At 48.5% G+C, this 12,908-nt stretch overlaps 6 protein-coding genes, besides 1 other annotated feature; 5 read left to right on the forward strand and 1 right to left on the reverse strand.

Annotated features, from left to right (window-relative positions):
- Positions 1-575: 575 nt before the first annotated feature.
- FFUJ_11789 (related to D-arabinitol 2-dehydrogenase) lies at positions 576-1,486 on the forward strand (the record flags this gene model as incomplete). XM_023570727.1 has 2 exons in its annotated part: positions 576-1,194; positions 1,242-1,486. 2 exons carry the CDS (start codon positions 576-578, stop codon positions 1,484-1,486), a joined length of 864 nt encoding a protein of 287 aa, XP_023437798.1.
- Positions 1,487-2,968: 1,482 nt separating this feature from the next.
- FFUJ_11790 (uncharacterized protein) lies at positions 2,969-4,296 on the forward strand (the record flags this gene model as incomplete). XM_023570728.1 has 5 exons in its annotated part: positions 2,969-3,038; positions 3,087-3,234; positions 3,284-3,506; positions 3,557-3,832; positions 3,880-4,296. The coding sequence occupies 5 exons, from the start codon at positions 2,969-2,971 to the stop codon at positions 4,294-4,296; spliced, it is 1,134 nt and encodes a 377-aa protein (XP_023437799.1).
- A 799-nt stretch (positions 4,297-5,095) lies between these two features.
- Positions 5,096-5,700, forward strand: FFUJ_11791 (uncharacterized protein; the record flags this gene model as incomplete). XM_023570730.1 has 2 exons in its annotated part: positions 5,096-5,518; positions 5,578-5,700. 2 exons carry the CDS (start codon positions 5,096-5,098, stop codon positions 5,698-5,700), a joined length of 546 nt encoding a protein of 181 aa, XP_023437800.1.
- A 673-nt stretch (positions 5,701-6,373) lies between these two features.
- Positions 6,374-6,445, forward strand: a tRNA (tRNA-Thr).
- Positions 6,446-6,609: 164 nt separating this feature from the next.
- FFUJ_11792 (uncharacterized protein) lies at positions 6,610-7,923 on the reverse strand (the record flags this gene model as incomplete). The annotated part of the gene is made up of 1 exon (XM_023570731.1): positions 6,610-7,923. One exon carries the CDS (start codon positions 7,921-7,923, stop codon positions 6,610-6,612), a length of 1,314 nt encoding a protein of 437 aa, XP_023437801.1.
- Positions 7,924-8,871: 948 nt separating this feature from the next.
- FFUJ_11793 (probable aspartate aminotransferase, cytoplasmic) lies at positions 8,872-10,185 on the forward strand (the record flags this gene model as incomplete). XM_023570732.1 has 3 exons in its annotated part: positions 8,872-9,165; positions 9,215-10,022; positions 10,070-10,185. 3 exons carry the CDS (start codon positions 8,872-8,874, stop codon positions 10,183-10,185), a joined length of 1,218 nt encoding a protein of 405 aa, XP_023437802.1.
- A 1,082-nt stretch (positions 10,186-11,267) lies between these two features.
- Positions 11,268-12,742, forward strand: FFUJ_11794 (probable aspartate aminotransferase, cytoplasmic; the record flags this gene model as incomplete). XM_023570733.1 has 2 exons in its annotated part: positions 11,268-11,893; positions 11,947-12,742. 2 exons carry the CDS (start codon positions 11,268-11,270, stop codon positions 12,740-12,742), a joined length of 1,422 nt encoding a protein of 473 aa, XP_023437803.1.
- Positions 12,743-12,908: the final 166 nt, after the last annotated feature.

Genomic DNA, 12,908 nt, shown 5'->3' on the forward strand with positions numbered 1-12,908 from the left:
GCTTACGGAAAAGGATATTTGAAAGGGCTCGGCGATTGCTATGTGTATCAGTTCATCTCGTCTCGGTACATATATAGCTAGAGATTATCATATAGAAGTACAGAATTCTCGGGAGCGCTGCCGTTATCTGATAACCGGCAACTTTGGCATGTAGGGAATGTTTCCGCGCTAATCATCGCCAGCAGAACAAAACCTGATGACTAGCTACCCCGCCCTCTGGGAGTAAGAAGGCTTAAGACGCGAGAAGATGATGCAAAATTAAATTAGGCAAAGAATCCCCTAAGTTTAGGCTAAATTTACCTAAATATTTATATCATTTAGGATTAACATCCTAACTATTTTTTACTGGACCCTTGGTGTTAAGTCTCCTCGGCTTCTAAATCCGTGGCACATAGCACTGGCGACAGAAGAAGCCGTTATCAATGAAGATTATAGCAATTAGACTATATAGCCAGTAATTCAAGCCAGTCTTCTGTCCAAGGTTAGTTATAAGCTGAATCATCATAAAATTCAAGAGGATTCCCTAAGCACGAGTTGTCTCGCAGACTCACATTTCTCTTGAACTCTTTGTAATCATGACAACTTTCAACCCCCGAGGTTTTGGCGACGTCAAAGTCACAGATCGATTTGATCTAACCGGCAAGAACTTCCTCATCACAGGAGGAGGTGGAGGTATTGGTTTCGCCTGCGCCAAAGCCATAGCCCAACTCGGCGGCGGCATCGCTGTCATTGACACCGCTCCTGAACCAGTAGAAGAGTTCAAATCTCTGAGTGATCGCTATGGCGTCAAGACATTTTACACTCGAGGCGACGTAAGCAAACAAGACTCCCTTGAGAAGGCTTTTACTGAATGTATTGATGCCATGGGCGGACAGCTTCATGGAGCGATCACGGCGGCTGGCATTGTGATGGATACCCCCTTGCTTGACACTGACTGGGAAGTCACCCAGCGAGTCCTTAATGTCAATGTTATGGGGGCGTATTGGACTTTCAAGCTTCTCGCACAGTATCTTGTCGAGACCAGAACGCCTGGAAGTATTGTTGCGATCGCCAGCATCAATGCACAAAGTCTTTACGTTCCAGTACAACCAAAATCCGCTTATAACGCCAGCAAGGCTGCTATCAAGGGTCTTATGGGTCCCCTGGCCGGCGAGTTGGGTCAGTACGGCACCAGGGTTAACTGCATCTCGCCAGGTACGTCGTCTTCGGCAATCTTAGTCATGACACTAATAATGGTCTAGGGGCAATCCAAACCCCTCTACTGGCACGCCTACAGGGAGAGAAGAGGGCTATCCTTGACTGGTACGAAAATGGAGCCCCGTTACAACGGCTGTGCGTGCCGGAGGACTTGACACCTATGGTGTGCTATTTGCTAAGTGATGCAGCTGCATTTACAACAGGTGCAGATATGCTTGTTACAGGTTCGTTCCCAGGTTATCAATTACTGTACGGTAGGGGGTTGCACGCAGGGTCAGCTCTGAAGTGAAGAGTAAGCGTAGGAGCGAAATTGCGCAGAGGCTATGCTAGGATGGGGGTATTGGGGTTCAATTATCATGGGTAGAAGAGTATGTCAAGCTGGCGGAAGAAATAAAGTCGGGTAAGAAATGTTAAGCACGATTTTATGTAGAGTTCTTATTTGCAACCAGCGTGCGCAAGATGCAAAGACGGCAAGACATTTTCCGATTCTCCGTTCTCATGAGGATTCTTGGATCTACTTAGCTCAGGTTATTTGTAGTCTAAACTTGATTTTGAGTTCCGAAATACATATTCATCTATATAGCTTGTTGACAACTGTTCTCAACGAGTAACTTTGTTGGTCCGCAAACTAACGGGTGTTACGTTGAACGTATAGGGTATGTCACACAAAGCTTCAAGACACCTTCGCGTCAAGCTAGTGGCAAGGATGTGTCGAGTAGCCTTCGGCAGAGGTTTTCCAAGAGACATGACAAAGACTGCCTAGCGGATCCTTTGAGATCCTTCAACATGGATAATTTCATGCTCTGAAAACCAATTCGACATGATCGTCCCTGATTCAAGCCACATTGAGCAAAAGTTTCGATAATTTCTTTATCGTGCCGATTTCCCGCCTTATCTAAGCGCGTGGTGGGGTTTTGTTTTGATCAACGTGAAGCTAGACCGCTTTTGACGAACCATTCGAGCGACACCGTCACTCCTCTAAGCCACGTTCGAATGGAAAGGCTAAAAGCAGGAATTAATTCGAGCTACAACTGCCGATCTCGCACTGCCTGGGAGGCCGCAAAAACACGTATTAGTGTTAATATCTTGTTTCAATTTGAGATCTCATCAAAGAAGTCTTCTTCCGTGTTGAGATTGGAGAGCCTGTTGATCGTATCACGAGCCGGGACACGGTTGAAGCTAAGCTTGGGAAGGATATTTAAGGCTCCAGATGAATCTCTTGGCAGAGCGTGGAACAGAGTGGATTCAACTACTTCTACTCCGTACTGCCCTATCACCTCCTCTCAAGAGCGACTTTTCACGTCGACAGGGTACAGCCACAAAAGTAAGCCAGCCGGCCGCTCTCACTTAAACCAGCAAATCACAACAGCCCTACATGTCCCAAGCTCCCAAACCCCTGGCAAGCTATGAGAAGCTGACACGCTGATCCCTGCATCTGCCGGACACGCCCGCGGAGCACCCCGTTGTTCAACGATACAGAAAAGGTGCCAATGTCGGCAGATCGGTCGTATCAATGGCCGTTTTGGTGGGAGAGCTATGCTGTAGGGCTGACGCTGATCCATAGCTGGCTGTGCTGATACTGCGTTTAGATATGAGGGTTTCATTGCAGGGATTGAGCTTGGGGATGACGCCGTCGGGATCTGTATATATTGAGCTTCTGTCGCCAGTTGCGAAAATTCATATCTCATCTTCACAACAGACAAGCGACTACATCTCATCATATACTTGTTTCTTTTTTTCTTTTTCATTGACTTTATAGAACATCACCACGATGGGTCTCTTTAGAAGCGGCGACGACGACAAGTCGAACGTTACTTGCCCTACGCATTCTTTCGCCCAAAGTACTACCAGCCCCGCCAACGCGTTGACCTCTAGCTAACGTACGACAGATGCCGAGAAGAACATCACCGGTAACTTGAGCTTTTACCAGCTGAGCATGATCATTGGCGGATCCTTCGCTGCTTTCGCTCTGATTGTCATGTTCTTTATCAACATGATGCACGCAACGCATCTCTCGAACCCCTCAGAACAAGTCAAGTACGCGCATCCAATCTTCCAATCCCAGCATAGGTCCTAACAATTCCAGGATTATGCGAATCGGCACACTGATTTCGGCGTTCTCCATCATCTCGTTCCTCTGTATCTGCTTTCCTAAAGCAGCAGTCTACATCGAGCCCTGGCTTCACGTCTACGAGGGTTTCGCGCTCGGATCTTTCTTCCTTCTTCTGTGCGACTATGTATCACCGAACCGAGATCAGCAGGACGTGTTTTTCGCTACAAAGAAGAAGAATGGTATCAAGTGGTTCAAGGTACGCTTGTCTCTTATCAGCAATTGGAAACCTTACTGACAGCTTTCCAGACACGCTGGATCATGATCTTTCAGATGCCCGTCATTGCGATCGGTGTCTCAATCGCTACCGATATTACCCAGGCCGCCGGTATCTTCTGTCAAGAAAGCAACGACCGGCACTTCGCCAATATCTATCTCCGAATCATCATGTCCATCTCCCTCGTCATTTCCGTCCTCTCGATCCTACAGATGTACATGCTCCTCAAGAAGGACCTTGCCCACCATAACCCGATGTTGAAGCTCACTGCTTTCAAGATCGTAGTCGGCTTGACCTTTATCCAGGGTGTAAGCTTATCCCTCCTTACCTCCCTAGTATGACACTGACTGTTTAGATCATCTTCACCGTTCTCAACGACCAGAACGTCCTCAAGACCAGCGACACGCTCACCTACGCTGATGTTCACGTTGGTATTCCCAACCTCGTCATTTGCATCGAAATGGCTCCCCTGTCGCTATTCTTCATGTTTGCATACCCATGGAGCGTTTACAAGTCTGGCCATGGCCGTGGAAGCTTCTCCAAGTTGGAGCAGGGCAACATTCCTGAGGGTTCATACCAAGGCGGTCCTCTCGGTATCCATGCTTGGCTGGCCATGTTGAACCCCTCCGATTCTATCCAGGCGATCTTGTTCATCTTCAAGAAAGACAACCGGAATGCTTCTACAACCGAAGTCAACATGACTGGATATCAGTCCAACGATCCTTTGGTGTCGCGTCCCTATAACCCTCAGCCATACTCTACCACGAACTAAGGTCCAGAGAACAAGGCGGCTTTTGACGTTTTTCATGATGGTTGATACGATGATGAGTAGGATGGAGTGAGTATGTGGATAGATTGTTAGAAGCGGGTTGGATGAATTCTTCAGTGAAACATGCTATTACATACCTCGACTCAAATGATTACGATTCCCTGGATGATTGGGATTCATCTGATGCTTAAGATACGTTGACTTATATATTGCGAATTCGTTTTCCTTGGAGCCTTACCATGACCAGTGCCCATAAGAACATGACCATGTTTGGAGGGTCAAGTGGTACAAGGCGACCAAAGGCTTCAAGACGGGCCGAACACTGAAGTAATGCAATACGGTTGGGTGTTTGATCTTTCCACTCTGTGCCATCGTGGAGACAAAGTTAAGCATTATCTGATACTAAGGCCATTGTCCTTTCGCTTTGGCGTAGTGTATAACGCCCTTATATTGTGGTTGTGCTGAAATGGCGCCACTTGATATGTGGCTGCGGCGTTACCTCTTCCTTGACAAAGGCTTAAAATCACACGAAAAGCACAATAGGCTCAGGTGTGCAATCAAGACGTACCCAGGAAACAACATTTATCGCCTAAAGACTGACATCTGGTCGACTCTCGGCCTGTTGCTGGGATAAGGGTACGGTGCTTGATAGAGCGAGGAAAAAACATTTTTAATGACAAGCTACCCCTCGTTACTCTGTGCATAACATGTTTCCTTCTTGTTTTCTGTGATTCGACTCTGGTCTGTACAGCTCTGCAGCGACTAGCCATTCGGCCCTTGATCGGCAAATCCTCTGTTCTTCATGAAGCCCACTCAGATTCTCATCGCTCTTGCGGCCATTGTCTATGCGGCCCCCGCCGTGGAGCAGAGAATGGCCCTCCGCCCCCCTGAAATCGACACGCATTCTCAACCACATGTCAAGCGCTGCGGCAAGGGAAAACCTAAGTACCATGGTCGATACCCATACCCCGACCAAACTTATAACCAGCTCACTGACGGGACGCCCTGCCGAAATGTTACTATAATCTACGCCCGAGGAATGGGGGCAGAGGGCAACGTAGGAGCCGTAAATGAGACTGGTCCCATCATATTCAATGAACTTGCCGGGCTTATTGGCCCACAGAACCTGGCCATTGCAGGTGTGAAGTACAAGGCGGATATAAAGAACGTTATTAAGAAAGGCCCTAAAGCAGGCGGTCGGGCCATGAGTGAGCTTATCAACCGGGTACGTCAAGATGTGAAGAGGCAACATTGGTGAGGGTAAAACTGACAACGCGCTTACAGGCCGCAACCCAGTGTCCCGATACCAAGATTGTCCTCGTCGGTCACAGCGCGGGCGGCGCGCTCCTGCATCAAAGTGCTGAAAATATAACTGCTGAGGTGACGGCGCGCATCGCTGCTGGTTAGTACCTATCCTCTTCACAGCGTTGACAACTTGCCACTGACTTCACCTTGTGTAGCTGCTACCTTGGGATATAAAAGGAAGAAATCGATGGGGAGAATCCCTAAGTCGCGTACTCTTGTTGTCTGCAGAAAGGGCGATTCTTTTTGTTCTAAAACGGTCCCCTGGGAGGCCTGGGTGTTGGGGTGCCCGTGGTGGTTCACTAAGATGGTGCGTACCCACCAGAATTACGAAGCAAATGCCCCTGCCACGGCCACCTGGATTGCTAGTCAGCTTAGGAATAGTACTAAATCTGGATAGCTATACTTTCTTTGCATATTGAATTATATTCTTGTAAACTTCCGATCTCAATGCACTATTTCTCATAATTCTAGAGTTACAGCAGCTAGATGGCTAGTATATCGAGTTTCTTAAGAGAACTGCCCTTAGCTCTACCTGTTCTGGGAAGGTTTATATCGTCTAGGCAGCCAATTTTGTTTAATCTGGCTTTTTCTAGGTTACTTATCAGTCTAGTGAGAGGTACTCTGAAGCGCTATGAGTAACAAGTAGGTCGTCATTCTGCTCCTTTCAACTACATACTCTCCCCCATAAAGCATGAAGATGACACAGGGAGGCATTGCATAATAATCACCTTCATAGCGAGACCTAAGATCAAAAGATTTCATCCAATCAGAAGGCGCCTTCATGGCTCAGTGGTAGAGCGTGTCACTAGTAATGACAAGGTCCACGGTTCGATCCCGTGTGAAGGCACTTTAAGGCACACGATGTGATTTCATCCAGTATATTCTTTTGCTGTTCTTTTTTGAGGTTTGCGGATATTGATCAGTGGCCGTTGACCCTCGCTGACTTGTTCCTCTAGGCTTGCTGCACTTAGTCTTGCAGAACGTGAAGGCTTTAAATACCCCCTTTCACCTCTATACACGAGCCAGAAGTGAGTACCATCGGATACCCATATAGCCATCGTGAAGATTACTATTTCCATCTCCAGTCCACTTTGCCCAATTTGTTTCACCTGATTCCTGATCGAATAGACACCATCTGCCCCTTCTGGCTTCGCAGGTAACTTCTCTCGCTACTAACCCATGCATCAACCAGTCTCCTGGTGTGTCGGCAGACGGTTTCCCAGATGATCTACCAGCAACAAACCCATACAGAAATACTCGTTTCAATCTGAGTAGCCTCTGCTTGTCGAGGATCATGTCGCCGAGGGCATTCACCAATGCCCTGTTGCCAGCACCAGTCTTTCCGGTGGAGAGAAACTCGTCCTCAGAAAACCCTTCGTTGTCTTCGATTCCTGCTGCAGGTCGATGTTCGATGACAAGAGTCTCCAGAGTCTGACTAGACGCCAGGATAAGCCTTTTCCATGCCTCGAGACTGTCCCGCTCTGCGGCCGTCGACCAGGAATTATGCTGGTTGAAGTAATCACCAAGGCTATTACAAGGTGAACATAAGTATAAGCACTTGAGGTTTGGGAAAGAAACTCGAGCATTGGGGACGAAATTTCCCAGTGGCATTGGAATGACTCCCCCGGGTTGATGCTCCAATCGGCCATGACTTTCAGTATCTTGTTCACTGATACCGACTGTATTGGGCAGCGGCTCATCCAACATACCAAGTTCCAGGCGCTCGAGCGTTCCTTGAGATTGGAGAATGTAAATTGAGATAGGTCGGGGGATATACGCGAAGAGCCTCGCAAAACGCAGCTTTGTCATCGGCTGTCCTCGTATCTCCTCAAGCTCTCTATGGTCGGAACTTCCATAGGCCCCGTGAAGCTCTAAGCATTCGAGGTTCTTGAAATAGGGTATAAGCTTCCAAACAGAAACTGGCTCTGCCGCTGAACTCATATGAGGCTTCCACTCTGGCTCAATCACGGTACACAGACTCTTCACTCTGCCAGCAACATGTCTGAAACGTCCTATATCATGAGCGTAGAGCACCTGCAGCATGGTGAAGAGACTCTTGGCTCTTTCGCTGATGTCGCTTTGCCAACCATCCCTTTTGGAATCATGGTAAAATCGATTAGGAGAATTGTGTGGTAATGGCTCGTTGAGCTCTGCGCTTGACTCGTGATATCCCTTCTCATGAAGTTCAATGTCCCTCCATAAACAGCCTCCAGCGACTGATGCTAAGCGCTTGCAGGTGTAACTGAGACGGCATAGCTCTTGGGGAGAACTGTCGCGGATGATCTGGAGAAGGAGCTCGTAGGGTAAAGATTCAAGTGAGGCCATTGCGAAATTTCATTGTCATTAAAAGATTGAGGATGTTTCTTGGAGCGTTTGGACATACGTCAATTGCTTATGATGCTTACCTCCCGTGATCCGTCGGAGAGCGGCGCATGCTGCCATATTGGTTAATTCGTCGTAAGACGGCATCCTCGGCTCCAGACATCAACCTATCAGGTCGGTCAATGAATCTGACACTGCTCAGCCCTCTGAATTCGGATGTAAGAATAAGTCTATCCTCTTTATTTGACACGAAGACTGCGCTAGAGAGAAGCTTCGTCCCTCACGACGGGATGGCCTTCACTAGACTTTCATCCATCGTAAGCAAGTCTGTCATCTGGATTAAATGAGAGAACCCAATGATGTCAAAATGCAGACTAGAATTCCTGAATCGCGTGGAATGAACGATGTAGTTATGCGTACACATATGAATCTTGGGAGTCATCCAAGAAATGCAACATGACGGACTGGGGGTCACAAAGAATAATACAATCGTGGTGTAAGTGAGCTTCATGCCTGTCAATGGCCTAAATCTCATAAATTTTGATATCGGTGATTTGTAATTGCTACTCTATTAAAGGAGATTGTGACTGGTAGTTCTGTCATAGCACGACAGAAGCCTAACACTTGCAAGTAGCTCAACCACTCACCTCAGCGAAGCACTACTATTCATTATTACAGAATGATTTGATAGGATAAGCTGTTGGTATGAGATAAGCAGATCAGAAACCGGATGACCGCCGATGCGTTTCGCGCTGTGTCAACGGATCGGATCCCTGCCCGTGACACATCGGATCGCCTCCACCGAGTCAGCCAGCCCCGCGCCGGGCTCAGGCGCCGACATTTTCACCAAGAACTTATAACAAAGGAACAGAATCGCTTTAACCTGCCGATATACTAGGTCAAGCTTACCACATTCATCTAATAACATTATCTCCACATTCGTACAGCACAATGTCCACTCAACAGCATTCAGCCTTTGGCGCAGCGGAATACATCCCGCCTGACCCCATCTTTGAAGTGACCAAGCGTTTCAACGCCGACCAGAGTCCCCAGAAGGTGAACCTGGGACAAGGCACATATCGTGATGAGAATGCTAAGCCTTGGGTTCTTCCATCGGTGAGAGAGGCTGAGAAGCTGATTGGTGATGCCGGTCATGAGTATCTGCCCATTGAGGGTTTGCAGAGCTTTCGGGATGAGGCGACCAAGTTGTTGTTCCACGACACATCCGCGCTGAAAGAGAACAGAGTGAGTTAAGTTGAGTGATGAAATATATCTACAAGCTAATATTTTCCAGATTGCCAGTTGTCAATCCATTTCCGGAACTGGATCTCTCCTCCTAGCTGGCCTTGTTCTTCGCAAGGCCAGCTCAGGTATCGAGAACATCATTATCACAGACCCAACCTGGTCGAACCACGATCTTCTCTTCAAAGAAATCGGTTTCAACGTAGTCAAAGCCCCCTACTACAAAGATCGAAGCTTCGACTTTGAAGGTTACATCAGCGCACTGAAGAAAGCCGATAAGCGTTCTGCTGTTATTCTCCACGCATGCGCCCATAATCCAACTGGCTGCGATCCAACTCGTGATCAATGGAAACAAATTGCAGCTGTGATTAAAGAGAACGGAATCTTTCCAATCATCGATTCAGCCTATCTAGGCTTCAACTCGGGAAACTACGATGAAGATGCATGGGCGATCAAGTACATCGTCGAAGATCTAGGCCTCGAAGCCGCGATATGCATGTCCTTCGCCAAGAACATGGGTCTCTACGGAGAGAGAGTAGGGCTGACAGCAATCGTGACAAAGTCTGAAGACTCCAAGCGAACGGTGTTTTCCTTGCTCCAGAATGCTCAGCGACAGACTGTCTCGAATCCTCCGGTCTATGGAGCTAGAATTGCAGCCACTGTCCTTGGAACCCCCGACCTTTCAAAGAAATGGCATCAAGACCTTGTTACCATGTCTTCGAGAATCAGATCGATGAGGAAGAAATTGTATGATGAGCTTGTGCGGCTGGGGACCCCGGGAGACTGGTCGCATATTGTTAACCAGACTGGCATGTTTGGGTACACTGGTATCAGCAAACCTCAGATTGAACGTTTGGAAGGTGAGTAATCTTTTTATATCTTAAGATGCATACTGACGTGATCTCAGAACAATATCACATCTACATGGCGAATACGTCAAGGATAAGTCTGGCCGGCCTGAATGATCACAACGTTGAGTATGTGGCGAAATCGCTAGATGAGGTGGTTCGAAATGTGCTGTGAAGAATTTTGATAATGTATCACAAGTACTAGACACTACCCGGACCAAAAATACTCAATACCAGTAAAGTCTCTGTGATACATTGATCAAACATGCTCGTAAAGCGCACAGCCCTACCCAACAATGCACATAATACGATTTCAGTGGTGTCCACAGAACTGCAAAAAAGTCCATCACAGGGCAAATGCTTTCCTTCAGCTGTTCTGGCTCCAACTCAACCAGCTCGAATGCAGGGCTTTTCATCATCGCTCCCGGTCCGTCATCGACGATCAACGATCAACGAGCAGATAACAGATTGGATACTCCGCACCGGCGGACCTCGCGCTACTCAGATACTTCGAGAACATGCAGATCACACAAGACTACAGGACAACAACACGACCCCTCAACTCAACGCACGTTCCAAGGTCACTGGCGCAGAACAAAATCCGTTCATAACCGCTCTCCACCAACTCAAATGTCTCCTTCACCATACAGACCCTCGTATCCAATTTCATCCCACGCCGGTCAGACCTCCGATATAAACTAGAATATGCAAGACGGCTTCTAGCGTACCACAAACCCGAGACCCAAGCTCCCAACCCCTGCCTTTCGCCAGGACAAGCCGATGCATGGCGTATCACGCCCTGAGCCCCCAGCTACCGCATGTGGACTAACTTCTCCAGATGTGATAAGATCCCAGGACCAACGGTGTCATTCCCGTACTAGCATATCTCTTGTGATACGTGACCAAAGTGGGGTTAGCAAAACCATCGGGAAACTCTCCCGCTTCCAAGTCTAGACCTCCAACGCACCTCGCTAAAGATAATGGAAGTAAAAAAAGACACCGATAAGGTGTCCATGTGACGGACTACCCCGCTTCCCCGCGGTGTTTGCTCAAAGGAAACGCGTATCGGTTGGGGTGCCGATAGGGTGTGGCCAAAAGGTTGTTAGAGCCGCGCGAGATGGGGGGTTCGAGGTCAAATAGATGATAAGGTTATGATGCTTCACTTCAAAAAAGCACCTCTTATCACTGTCACTGACTTTTCTTCCCTTCACATCAATCAACACAGTAAGAATCGTGAAAAGATTTTCAGTGCCTGACATGACAACACTCTCAACTACTACTCGTTCACGCGCCGCCCAAGGCCTTACCCTCACACTCCGCCCTACTTCACGAGTGCGGCGCGATAGCCTCATCGCGCTCGCTCGCTACTCCTCCACCAACGCCGCAGCAGCGCTTGAGGCGACACGCACAAACACACCCGTCGCCAAAGGCGCAGAATCACCACTTTCAGAACTTCCTCCCTTGGTTCTCTACCGCTCTCTCCTGGTCAATTCCGTATCATCAAGACCATGGCTCCTCATCCCTTCACTGCATCTTCTTCAGAAGCTCTCCAACCCTACGAACCCATATCTCTTCAATGTTGATCGCAACCCGCTACTGCGAAGCTTGCTGAAGCATACGTTTTACAAACAGTTTTGCGCTGGTGAGACTGGCGCTGAGACGCAGTCTACAATGAAGTCATTGCAGGATATGGGATTCAAGGGAACAATTCTCACATTCGCGAAGGAGACTGTCTTTGATGCCAAGACTGGTAAAGGTCAGGGTTTTGGTATCGAAGCCTCGAGCTCGAATGAGTGCCAGTGGTGCGAGAACATTGAGGCCTGGAGAGAGGGAACTGTCAGGACTGTTGAGTTGCTCCGCGAGGGAGATCAATTGGCTGTCAAGTAAGTCGAGCTATATCTGTTCTTCACCGTATCGCATACTAACAGACTACCAGAATGACAGGCGCTGGACCTGGAGTCTGCGACGCTTTCGCCAACGGCACCGAACTCCCTAAGCAATTCGTAGACGCTAGCCACGAGATCGCACAAAAGTGCAAAGACCGCGGCGCATACATCCTCATCGACGCTGAATCGCAGCATTACCAATGGGGCATTTTCCGTCTCGGCATGGAACTCCAACAAAAGTTCAACACGGACGGCAAGGTCGTTCTCTATAATACCTACCAAGCCTATCTCAAGAGCACCCATGACACTCTGGCCAAGCATCTCCAAGCTGCTGTTGACAAGGGCTTCACACTGGGCATCAAGGTCGTTCGCGGCGCATACATGGCCTCTGATCCCCGCTCCCTAATCCACGACACAAAGCAAGACACGGACGACTCGTACAACCAAATCGCCCAGGGCGTTCTACGTCAAGAATTCCGCTCCTTCGGCACAAGCAAGCCCTTCCCCTCCGCACAGCTCCTTCTAGCCAGCCACAACAAAGAGTCGCTGGTCAAAGCTCACGAAACGCACCAGGAGCGCACCAAGGCGGGTCTTCCGACTGTGCCGGTCAAGTTTGCACAGCTCCATGGCATGTCGGACGAGGTTAGCTTCGGGCTGCTGAAGCTAAAGGACGATGCGGGGGTGGCTCCCGAGGTTTATAAGTGCACTACGTGGGGTACGCTTCCGGAGTGCATGGCTTATCTCACGAGGAGGGCTATGGAGAATAGGGATGCTGCTGCCAGAACGCTGGACGAGTATTCGGCGTTGAAGAGCGAGCTTTGGAGACGGTTGGCTTTCTGGCGATAGGCGAAAAGTGTTTGTAATTACAAAGAATTATTAGTCAAGAAGTCAAGAATGGAATTAATTCTAGAATTTGATCTGTGCCATCGTGAATTCGTTCAGTCTCAACGTTGATTTGCAAGGGATGCTCTATCATTCACCGCTCTGATAGCGCTAGAATATCTCAGCTGGG

The sequence above is a fragment of the Fusarium fujikuroi genome, chromosome FFUJ_chr11 (genome assembly GCF_900079805.1).
Source record: "Fusarium fujikuroi IMI 58289 draft genome, chromosome FFUJ_chr11".
NCBI lineage: Eukaryota > Fungi > Ascomycota > Sordariomycetes > Hypocreales > Nectriaceae > Fusarium > Fusarium fujikuroi.